At 46.5% G+C, this 12,281-nt stretch overlaps 1 protein-coding gene and 1 long non-coding RNA gene across 8 annotated transcripts in view; one reads left to right on the top strand and one right to left on the bottom strand.

The window, feature by feature from the left end:
• Positions 1-3,599, top strand: part of LOC144333625 (uncharacterized) — a 33,707-nt gene extending 30,108 nt beyond the window's left edge. The window contains exons 2-3 of one of the 2 annotated variants that reach the window (XR_013402543.1): positions 72-278; positions 427-3,599. This is a non-coding gene — a long non-coding RNA (uncharacterized LOC144333625). Of the gene's footprint in view, positions 1-71 lie in introns of both variants that reach the window. The other variant, XR_013402542.1, reaches the window with a different exon arrangement.
• Positions 1-12,281, bottom strand: part of RNF144A (ring finger protein 144A) — a 160,129-nt gene that overhangs the window by 33,148 nt on the left and 114,700 nt on the right. For 5 of the 6 annotated variants that reach the window (XM_077958723.1, XM_028832005.2, XM_028832003.2 and 2 more), the window contains one exon: positions 1,802-6,396. The exons of the other annotated variant lie outside the window; for it this stretch is intronic. In XM_077958723.1, the coding sequence (XP_077814849.1) occupies positions 6,265-6,396 (132 nt within the window). In that variant the 3' untranslated portion in view covers positions 1,802-6,264. Of the gene's footprint in view, positions 1-1,801; positions 6,397-12,281 lie in introns of those variants that run through there. 6 annotated transcript variants of the gene reach the window in all.

Genomic DNA, 12,281 nt, shown 5'->3' on the forward strand with positions numbered 1-12,281 from the left:
AAAGAAATGTATGTACCTATGGAGACAGACAAATATGGATTTATTTTGCTTAAAAGTCATTTTTTTGGCAGTGTTTTCTGGGGGGCAATTCCTACATCCCAGGTCCGCTGGAAGAACTGATGTGCAACCCAGCATAGGGAAGGACCGCTTCTGGACCGCACCCGGAGGCAGCACCACCAGCAACGGAGCCCCGCCACCTGCTGTGCCCGTCCACCTTCTCTGGTTGACCTCCCTGGGGCCAGACGGCCCAGGCAGAGTCCGTGCTCCCTCCTATGGAAGTGAGTTGTGTTTCCCACAAAAAATGTTGAAGTTCTAACCCCCGGAACCTGTGAATATGACCTTATTTGTAAATAGGGTCTTTGCAGATGATCGCGTGAAGATGAGGTCATCAGGGTAGGCTCTAATCCAGTATGACCTTGCCCTTAGATGAAGGAGCCGTGCCCACAGGCGTGCACACAGGGAGAATGCTGTGGGAACCTGCAGGCAGAGACTGGGGGTGCATCTACCAGCCAACGAACAGCCAGGACTGCCAGCAGTACCAGGAGGTTGCAGAGCGACACAGGCATCCTCCTTACCGCTCTCAGGAGAATCCAGCCCTGCAGATACCTGAACCTTCAGTTTCCAACCTCCAGACCTGGGAGACAGTAAAGCTCTGTTGTAACCCCCGGTGTGTGGTCCTTTGTGAGAGCAGCCCTAGGCCCCAACTCACTCCTACCGTACAGCTTTTACAATGAAGGTCCGGTTCTTCAGTTCCACACACTGTGCCCCAAACAGGTCAAACATTTGAGTGACTCTCCAACCCCGACATGCCAGTCGGACCAAACTCCGTGCGCTTGTTGAACTGGGCCCTTCCTTTGAACACATTTCTCAGTTCTGCTTGGCTAGTTCCTACTTGTCTGCGAGACCGAGCTCATACACGGCGTCCTCTGGACAGCTTTCCCTGACCTTCAGGCCTGGCTGAAGGGCTGCGCTGTGTGTGTCCACAGCCTGCTGAGCATGCATCTACCACTGAATTTATTACACCTTCTTATGATAATTGATTGACTTCTCTGTCAGCCCCTGGAGACTAAGAGCTCCTTGAGGGCAAATATATTGAGTCTTCAGTGCCCACTATGAATGACCAGTTAACAAAATCCACTCCCTTAATGTGTACCTGTAGATACAAGGAATGGATGTAAAATTTAAACACAGAACAAGGAACCAACTGCCTATCCCAGTCTTTAGCATATGAATGCATGAGGTATAGATTATCCTACAAGCTGGAGGGAGAGGAATGAAAATCAAGGTGAACCACCACATCTTCAGCTTATTATTATTTCTCCAACGAAATGAGAAGGATCCATATTTATTCTACTTTTTCCCCCGAGCAGGAAAAGGATGCCTCCTGATTTCCATGATGCATCCCATAGAAAGTGACAGGTCTGTAAGACGCTTGTCTCTGTGGACGGAGGCAGAGCGCCCTAAGTGGGGATGAGATGCTCCTGATGCTGCAGTACCGGTTTCTCACCACAAGAGGGAGCCAAGAATGGCTGGACGGGTTGATTCACCCAATAAACCAAGTGATTTTGGCATCCAAGAGTTGAGAACATTCCTAAAACAGAAAATCTCAGAATACAAGAGCTGTTTTCCCAGTGATAGAAGATCCCTCCCCTGCCTCACCCTTTCTCCCTCCACCCCCAGTTCCCATATTGAATATTTTCAATCTTCAATAGGTTAAATATTGAAGATTGAAGATAGAATATTTTTCCATCTTCAGGCCAGTAGTCAAATAAGCATCTACAAAAGACGGAGCCACGCGGGGTTTACAAAAATCACCTGTATTCCAGCCAAAATAGCTTTAAAAAGGAATCCCTGCTAAAGGGGGATGGGGGGACAAACTACGTAAGACACAATACATTTAAAATATGTATTGAAATTACAAATCAAACTTTTTCCATATAATTCCAGAGTACAAAACACAACATTAAAAGGCATTCAAACAGCTCTTTTATACATCACAGTGTTAGTGGCACAAAATGAACTGACATTTCAAAAACACAAACCAAATCTGTTTTGATTTTGTTTTACCACCACTTGTCAAATACATAACGTATACATGTGCATGACTCATTCATGCATATTTTTACACAAGATTAAAATACACCCATAGTAAAGTGAGCAAGGAAGGAAAGAAAGGGCAGGCATGGGGCATGTAGCTACCCCTCACTGAAGGCTCCGGAATTGTGGAAGACAGAATTGCACAAATCAAAGGAAGGGCGAAGACCCTGGGTTTTTTAAACATCAAGACGGCATGCTCTCCTAGTTGTGAAGCATTAGCAAATAGATTTTAATGCAGGCCCCTTTGTTCCTTTTGGTGTTTTTGGTAATGCCGGTCATAATCCCTTCATTTTGTTTATTTTCATAAGGGCTTAGGTTAATTATCAGAAATAAACAAGCTTTGGTATTTTTTAAAGAGAACTTCATGAAGCTTTACACATGCAAAATGTTTTCCCTTGATGATCTCCTTGTGAATTATATATATACACAGGTGTGCTCACTAATAAATGAGAATCGGAGACACACACACAAAGCCCATCCTGGATCCTTTCAATCCCCTAATTTTTAAACACTACCAAGAAAAAATTTTCTCTTCTAAATTTGTAAAATGACTTCTAACTTCTGCAATATTAAATGAAAACAACAAACTCATCTTGAAGTAATTTTTGCACCTCTGATAGTCCCTTCCATGGGCCCTGTGTTCTAATCAGGAACTGGCATGCGTCCTAAACTGGTGTTATGGAATAATATGTCGTCAAGATCATTTGTTCCCCTTTAAGAAAATAGGCCAGGTGCGGTGGCTCAGGTCTGTAATCTCAGCACTTTGGGAGGCCGAGGTGGGCAGATCACTTGAGGTCAGGAGTTTGAGACTAGCCTGGCCAACATGGTGAAACGACGTCTTTACTGAAAATACAAAAATTAGCTGGGTGAGGTGGCAGGCACCTGTAATCCCATCTACTCAGGAGGCTGAGGCAGAATCGCTTGAACCTGGGAGGTGGAGGTTGCAGTGAGCCGAGATAGTGCCATTGTACTCCAGCCTGGGGGATAAGAGCAAAACTCCATCTAAAAAAAAAAAAAAGAAAAGGAAAGAAAGAAAGAAAGAAAAGGCCAGAGGTGGCAGATGTTGGTTCCTCTGTCCACAGCTACTCCTGTGAGTTGAGGAGGAAGAACTAATTTGGACAGTTATTCCTGCAATCCAGTGCTTCATCTCAGATCCTAATCAGTCTCTGCTATGTGGATATCTATGGTGACTGCATCTTTGCAAGGTGCTGGCCTCCTGTGAGGGTGCAAACTCATCTGGCTGGGCTATGGACTACACAGCAGAGCCAGACCAAGAGATCAGGCATGTCCAGCAAAAGCTCCAAATGTGGTCAGTTACTCAAGGGCCTCAGATAAGCCACAGGTTCACTGGGCTATGGCCAGTCCTCTCTGGCCACCCCACCTGGGCGGCAGTACAGCAGCCGTGGTTGTCTAAGGGCCTTCGCCCCTTACTCCCCAGGATTCAAGGCCTCTTAGTGAACACATGCCATGTGCTTCCGGGGCTTTGCAGTGACCACCGTCTGTAAGAGTGAATGCCATTTTTCAATTGAGACAAATTATGCCGCTTCATAGGAATAAGTCCATCCACTCAACGCAGAACTCCCCGGGTGTTACTGGCGGGTGATGGCAAGACCAAAGTGCAAACCCAGGGGCCCGTGTGCTATTTACATTTTACATCGAGCAGGGTTAATACTGTATTCCCAGCAAAGATGAGTCTGGCATTCCTTACTAAAACAGAAGGAAATGCGAGTTCATGTATCCCAGAGTGGTCTTGCTGGTATCTATATAGGAAATGGACAATTTTAATTTTGTCACTAGATCAAAATGAGCAAACTGAGGCCTGCTTCATACAAAAAGTCAGAGCCAGTAGATGCTAATGTGGCCGCCCCTGGCCGGCCCCAGAATCTCTGTGGTCCCATCTGGGTTGAACTACGTGCTCGTGAAACACATCAGAGGTGAAGGCACGAGGATGGCTGGGCTACAGATGTGCATGACTGGGCCAGAGACTCCTCCAAGAGAACAGCCTGTCCCTCTAGAAATAAAGTCATCTGCGCTCTAGCCCTGGGGATGCAGACTTTCCAAAGGCTCTGACTCTCATCCCAAGGATGGGGGTGCTACTGTGTGGGCTCATGCGATGGGCAGCAGCAATTTCAGGCAGGAAGGACAAGCATATGGTGGACACTGGGCCACAGGCCTCCCATGTGTGCTGGGCAGTTTAAAGGGCAGTGGCTGGACAGCTGCATCCACATATCACAGGCTGAGGGCTCAAGCCCAGCCAATGACTCCTGCATGGAGTTGCCACCCACCTCCAGAAAAAGCTATTCTACCAGTAGACACCATCACAGCACCACAAACTACAGAGAGCCACAGCCCAGGTTTCATCCAGAAAGGGAGTCACAGGCATGTTCTTATTGAGTTACTAAACTTATAAATCGCAATTACAAGGAGAGCGTTTTGAATGTAATTTTGACACAGAGGGATTTTCTAAATGGCTTCAGTTTCATAAGGAAAATCAACATGAGAGGTGAAGAGTGATGTGATGCTGTTTCTTCTAGCGAATTCATTGTTAGGAAATAAGAAATAAATCTCCAACCAGGGAAGGTAAACTAGGACCTGAGACTGATACTCAAATGCAGAAGTCAAACACACACAAAGCAGCATTTTTAAAATGTGCTTGTGATGAGCAAATAACTGAGATAAAAGGATTTTTTGTTTTACTTCTTTATAGAATGTTTAACAAGATTTTTTAAATCCCACTGTAATATATCTATAATATTTGCCTGTTATTTTTAGAAGTTTTCAGTTCAATGCAGTTTGCTTTGGAAAAGCACCTGTGGCTTTTAGAAGTAAATTCTCTTTAAAGAATACACTTTCTCCACTTTTCAAAGCCAGCCGGTGGAGTCATGTGTGTGAAACGTGTAACTTGGAGTAATGGTGGAGTAATGTATAACTTCTTCTCCTTATTAATCCCTGCATCCTGCTGCCATGGAAACGGTCACAGACAGCCCTGTGAAAGATCAAGTGGTAAAATCCCCACAGTAAAACTAAGTGAAATGGGAGGTTCTTTTCCCCAACAAGAGCAAAACGGTTAGCAACAGGACTTGGAACCGTGTAAGATATATGATTTCTCAAAATGACTAAAGCATTTTAAAAACGTGAAGATCTGGCAGGCTCTTCCTTGGCCCCCAGAGTTCTCCAGCCTCTGCCAAGAGGCCCTACCTCTGCGGATCGATAAGGCTGCTTTCTTCTCACTGTCTACCTGAAGACTCAGGCCACAGGCCAGACAGCAACAATTTGGAGGAGAGCCGTTTCCGAGCAAAGCGGCTGGACTGAATACAATAAAAGGCGTTTTCTGCTACTTGGGAGAGAAGGGATGAGACCCTTGAGCTGAGCTGAATCACCAGAGAGAGAAAACAACAAAAGGCAAATCTAATGGAGATGAGATGTTCCTCTAAACATGTCAATATTATCAAGGAAATGCAACAATATAGGAACCACATTGATAACAGTACATAGCTTACAGCGTTCAAAAAGTTATTACAGCAAGTTTCAAGAAAAACACAAAGAGTGCATAAGGCTTTCTAAATCTCCTGAAAAGTCGTTTTAACTATAACTTCTTAAAATGCACATTTCAAGAAAGGCATAGGATGGTTTATATGCACCTTGTTGATTTTCACTACTCAGTTGGAAAAAAAATACCTTCTAAAAAGGATTTTACTAAATGCCATTAGTAATAAAAACAGTTGTCATAAACAGAGTGCTTTTCTCAAGCTGGAATAATCAGATTCTGTCTGAAGAGAGTCACAATCCTTAAAAGACTTCTCCAGCAACATGGAGCCATCTAGAAGCCAAGGAGGAGAAAGTCTCTTAGGCCATCCCCAGACATGCCTAGTCTACCACAGAGAGAAAGCTGCCTGGTGCGCCTCCCTGTCATCTGCAGAGATTGATCTGTGGGGATGTGCCCTACCCACACCTGCCTCCCCCTCCCCACACCGAGGTGACCACACCTGGGGCCTCAGCGAACGTTGTGACATAGGTCCCTGAAATCACGGCGTCCAGCCTGACACTGTGAAGCTCAATGGGGCACATAAGGCAAGAAAGATGTTTAGTGAGAGGGGGGCGGTGGGGAGGGTTGGGGGAGAGCCACGCTTCCCGGAGGCAGGGATTTGTTCCAGCATCGTGCTTCCTCTAGGTGGGTAACGGGTCGTCATCACCTTTACTGCACTTGCACTTGCAGCAAAGTACAAAGGGAGTGGCCAGGAGCAGGAAAGGCGAGGCCACCAAGAGCAGGAGCCCAAATCCAGCAAAAATGCCCACGACCTGGAAGAAGGAAACAAAGGGGTAGAGGTAAGGAGGGCTGGCCTGTAGGTTCCAGAGCTAACGTGTAAACCACACAACCACCTATCCATCCATCCATCCATCCATCCATCCATCCATCCATCCACCCACCCATCCATCCATCCATCCATCTACCCATCTAGCCATCATCTACCCATTCATTCATTAACCATCATCCATCTCTCTATCTATTCATCCACCTACCCATCCATCTACTCATCCACCCATCCATCTACTCATCCATCCAACCATCCACCCACCCATCAATACCGAGACATCATCCACCCATCTATCCATCTAACCATTTTCCATCTATCCATCCACTCCCATCCATCTATCCATCTATCCATCTACCCATCCATCCATCTATCCATCCATCCATCTAACCATCTAGCCATCATCTACCCATTCATCAATTAACCATCATCCATCTCTCTATCCATCCATCCACCTACCCATCCATCTATCTACTCATCCACCCATCCAACTATTCATCCATCCAACCATCCACCCACCCATCAATACCTACCCATCATCCACCCATCTATACATCTAACCATTTTCCATCTATCCATCCACTCCCATCCATCCATCCATCCACCCATCCATCCATCTATCCATCCATCCATCTACCCATCTAGCCATCATCTACCCATTCATCCATTAACCATCATCCATCTCTCTATCTATTCATCCACCTACCCATCCATCTACTCATCCACCCATCCATCTACTCATCCATCCAACCATCCACCCACCCATCAATACCGAGACATCATCCACCCATCTATCCATCTAACCATTTTCCATCTATCCATCCACTCCCATCCATCTATCCATCCATCCATCTACCCATCCATCCATCTATCCATCCATCCATCTACCCATCTAGCCATCATCTACCTATTCATCAATTAACCATCATCCATCTCTCTATCCATCCATCCATCTACTCATCCACCCATCCAACTATTCATCCATCCAACCATCCACCCACCAATCAATACCTACCCATCATCCACCCATCTATCCATCTAACCATTATCCATCTATCCATCCATTCCCATCCATCTATCCTTCCATCCATCTTCCATCCATCCATCCATTCACCCATCCACCTACTCACACACCCATCTATTTATTCATCCACCTATCTACCCATCCACCCATCCATCCACCCATCTATCCACCCATCTATCCATCTAACCATTATCCATCTATCCATCCACTCCCATCCATCTATCCATCCATCCATCATTCATCCATCCATCCATCCACCCATTCATCCATCCACCCACTCACCCACCCATCTATTTGTTCATCCACCTATCCACCTATCCATCCACCCATCTATCCATCTAACCATCATCCATCTGCCCATCAATTCACCAGTCTTCACCCTTCTATTCATACACCCTCCATCTACCCACCCAACCACTCATCTGCCCACTATATATCCATCAACCCACTATAATATTCTTCCCTTCATTTTTCCCTCATTCTTCTTTTCCACCTCTTCTTTTCCCTTCCTTCTCGCTCTCTCCACCCTTTTCCATCTAAACACCCAAACATCCATACATCTATATATCCAATTAACTAACAAGTTTCCTCTCAGCAGCCACGCTGCTCCAGACAATGCACTTGATGCTGCAAATACAGAAGTGCATACATCTTGGCCCTCGAGGAACACCCTGTCTGGCAGAAAAAGACCAAGATCTAATCAACTGATAACAAGACATTCTACAGAAACTGCCAACAGGTTCCAGGGGTGCAGCCCCCCACACCCCTGCCATGTGACTGACAGACACCATTTGCTAGGGGAACGGAGGGTTTCCAGTGGCAGGTGGCTGAGATAACGGAGACAAGCAGGTTGTTACTACAGAAGAAAGACTGGAATAGTTCATTTCCGATGAGAAAACAGAAAAGACACAGGCGTAGTGCGTCAGAGAATGACCTGGCCCCCGTCCTTCCTAGAGTTTAAAGCCCAATATTGACTGTTATGTATTTTGATTTTTGTCTGAAAACATGTTTATCCCTAGTTATGAGTAAAGGCCAAAAGAAATAACCTCAAATGCAGACATGCCATCATCTGAGTCAGGCGGCACGGCTGGTCAAAGAGGGACAGAGCCTGCTTTCCAGCCAGCCTTGCCATTCGCAGAATTCCAGCCCAGGCACGCAGCCTGCAGAACTGAGACCGAAGACAGGGCTAGACCGCCACCTAGTGTTCAGTGTGACCAGTAAATGCAAGCACCAGCACATGGTTCTCATTCCAACTCAGCCTTCATTCACTTCTCCCTGGGTCTGTTTTCTCATCTATAAAATAAACAATGGAAGCAAAAGACCTTAATGGGCCATTATCAGCCCTAAAATATGAGACTCTACTAAAGCATCCCAGATGTGTGGAAGAAAGTACACCTCGGCTGAGATTTCTCCTGAAAACCAACACACACAGGTACGTGAACGCATTTATAAACTAGACTGCATTTAATAAATTATGTCACATTGCATTTATCCATTAGACTGTGCTAATGCTGGGAATCCATGCTTGCCGCCCAGTTGGCTACGTTCATTTGTCTGAACAACATATCGACGGTGGAATTACCCTGTGTGAATTCAGGTCGTGCTTTACTGAAATCATGTGCATGCTGATATGCAGAATGCATACAACATGCAGTAAGCTCTACCTTATCTGAAGGGCAATTTTGGGCAACCTCGACTACCTGGCACACAACTGTCAGTCTCGAAGGAGCCACACATTCTTTTCAGTCAAAATCATGCCAAAATCCTGGACCAAATGATCACATTCTTGGCCAATCACACACCATCTTCACTTTTCACTCGGTCCACCTCGTGTCGAAATCTGCCTGCTGTTTGAGAAGTTGGTCACCCAGCGTATTGCCAATGGGTGACAGGCATATTCAGGTATTGCCAGAGTTATGCAGCCAGCAGTGAAAAAAATGAGACAGGAAGCAAACATCACAAAACAGAAAGAATCACTGTGTGTGTGTGTGTGCTGTGGATGTGTGTCAGATACTTGCTCAGAGAAGGCAGACGGATGGGGAAACAGTTTCAGGCTCCAGAGAGAATCTGTACAGTACAGCTTCGTTCGTACTGGCAAACCCTAAGATTTAAAGGAACAGTTACCCCTTTCCATGAAGTTTCTTAGCTGTATGCTACCTAAAGCCAGAACACCCTTTCTACAAACCATCGTAAGTTCCCATGCACAGCCCGGCACTCTCATAATAAATGTCCAACCCAGATGCATGGGATGAGCCAGTTGAAAATAAACTGACCATGTTCTGAATGGTTTCCCCAGAGAATTCTTCTACAAACCACATTCAAGGGCTTGGAAAAACTAAGCCAAAATCTGAGATCTGGTAAGGTGAATGGAACACTATTAATGTACTGAAACTAGGTACCTGAAGGTGGCACAGACAAGTTCAGAATCACGGTATCATATTTGATCCCTGGATTATAATCCAGACTGATTTTCTCACTTCACAGATGCAAAATCTATACCCAAAAAGCTATTCCAGAGGTCCAATATTTGTTTAAAACAGACAGAGCTGAGCATCCTGGTATTAAGTACAAGAGATATATCGTGCATATTTCACTGATCTCAGCGGGAAATATCCTTAGAACAGTCACTGCATATGGCTTCCAGAACACAAGCATTTCTGGAAGGAACGCCTGGCCCTTCAGCTCAGCCTCTGAAACTATCACTTTGCGCCCCTCCACGGATGTGTGTGAACACAGACCAGTTATTAGCTGGCTTTAGTAAATGCCATCCTATGGCTAAAAATGAGCTCTTTATCGGAGGTGGACTGGGGTAAAGCAAGTTTCCTTTCACTTCTCAGAAGAGAAGGAAGAGCTGGTTTGGGGTAAGATTCTCCCTTGTCAGATGCTGATGTCCTAAGGAAGTAAGGTTACTCCAGTGAAAATGAAACGCTCCTCCACATGATGGCTGATTTCTGGGATAGCGCTGGAAAAAGGCCGGCAAGCACTTCATGCAGTCGTGTGTACAGCGAATGTACAAGAGGGCAGATGGACAGGGCACAGGTGTGGCTCACAGCACCCACGCTCACTCCAGCAACTGCACAGTCAGTTCCACATGAGGTATCTGCCCACCCTGCAGCCATCGCGGCCACTCTGCTGGTTCTCATGTTCGTTTGCTTCAACAGAAGACTCTGCTATACTGAATAAAAAATGTATCACTTGGGATGAAACAAACTGTACAATAACTTGGTGCAACAAAGACAATTCTTCCTTTACAGCACTTGTTCCAAAGGTCCATTTGACAAGAGCACCAGGTAAGATACAGGGGGCATACAAAACCTCTGCTCCCATACAAATAATGAAAGCAGCCTGCAATTTCAAGGAGACATGTTGGATTTCCCCCAGATCTCTTAGAATAATCTTACTGAGCTTCACATCTAAAGGCAGGAAGAACTGAGGAGAAGGACCCTTTCAAAATGACCCTGAACGTTGCGGGAATCACAGGACACTGAACTCAGGGCATGTTCTGAGTGCTCTTGAGGTGAGAGTTGAGCAAGCCCCTGTGTGACAGAGAAATGTTTCCCCAGGAAACCTACAAAACCCAACTCAGGCAAGAAGTTCCAAACCACGGCAGGGTCAGTGACAGAGGGTGGCCCGGCTGACCCATTTGTAGGATGGTAAAGCAATTTGGTGGGTCAAGACGACGACTTTAGCAAACAGAGCAGAACAGAAAATGCAGGAGCACAGAGTGGGTAAGTTATGTCGATGCAGGTGTGCGCAGGGATCTGTAGGGTTTACAAGGCACCATGCCTGGTACATGTCTCCCTGGGGGCTACAATCAAGTAAGATTCCAAAGACGCTGCTCAGCACGTGCTGTGGCCTGGGCTGGTTAGAGACAGGTAAAGAGAGAAGCAGGAGCTGGAGCAGAGCCTTAAAAACGGACGGGAGGGATATAGATTGACAGGGAGAAGGAACAGAACAGGGAGAGAGAGACACAGGAGTGGAGAAGGCACAACAGCAGGCCAGCCTGAGCAGGCAGGGCTCCTCCGAGGCCACGAGGCTGGCAGATTCTGCTTTGTAGAGATGAAGATGACAAGGGAGGCCAAATGTAGAGGACCAAGAGGATCAGCAGAAGTCTTCAGGTTATGCCCTGTCTGAGCATTTGATTCTGCTGCTCTAAAACCTTCTGTGGCTCCCTAGTGCCACACAGACTTAAGTCTACAGCATGATACCACACCCTCTCCAAGTCCAATCACTACTCTGCCCCTAACTTTCCATCAGCTGCACTCCCGCAGGCTCCCCAGCCGGCCCCGCAGTGTCCCATTCTGTGCCTCTGCTCACACTGTCCTCTCCTCCTCCAAAGCACTTTCAGCAGCATCCAGCATTTAGGACCTTTATGGTCTGATTTAGGTGCCACTCATTTCATACTATTTTTCTCGAATATTCCAGCTTGCTGAATTATCAACAAGAAATAATTCTTGGCTTCTCATGTCTCACCCTGCCCTGCGATCTTCCAAGTTTCCTACAGCCTGGCAGGTTGGCAGGTGCACGTGCCACAAAGGCACCTCGTGCTGCCCGGTTTCCTTCCCAGCACTGCACTTGGCAGCGTGCTCAGTGCCGTAGCAGCCCGGAGGAAGGACAGGGCAAGGGAGATGCCGGAAGCCCGAAAACAGGCAGGAGGTGGCAGAAGCGAGCTCTTTACATGGACTTGTTTCCAAAAGGCAGACAGAGAAGAGTCCGAGCAAAGCCAGGGCTCCTAAGGAGGGTGGGCATCCACTCAAACGCTGCATGCTGTCGCTTGCTGCACCTTGGCACTCCTGCCTGCTCTGCTTCCCCACACACTATCGCTCCAGGTCCCACTGCACTTTTGC

This window comes from Macaca mulatta, chromosome 13 (genome assembly GCF_049350105.2).
Source record: "Macaca mulatta isolate MMU2019108-1 chromosome 13, T2T-MMU8v2.0, whole genome shotgun sequence".
In the NCBI taxonomy this organism is placed as follows: domain Eukaryota; kingdom Metazoa; phylum Chordata; class Mammalia; order Primates; family Cercopithecidae; genus Macaca; species Macaca mulatta.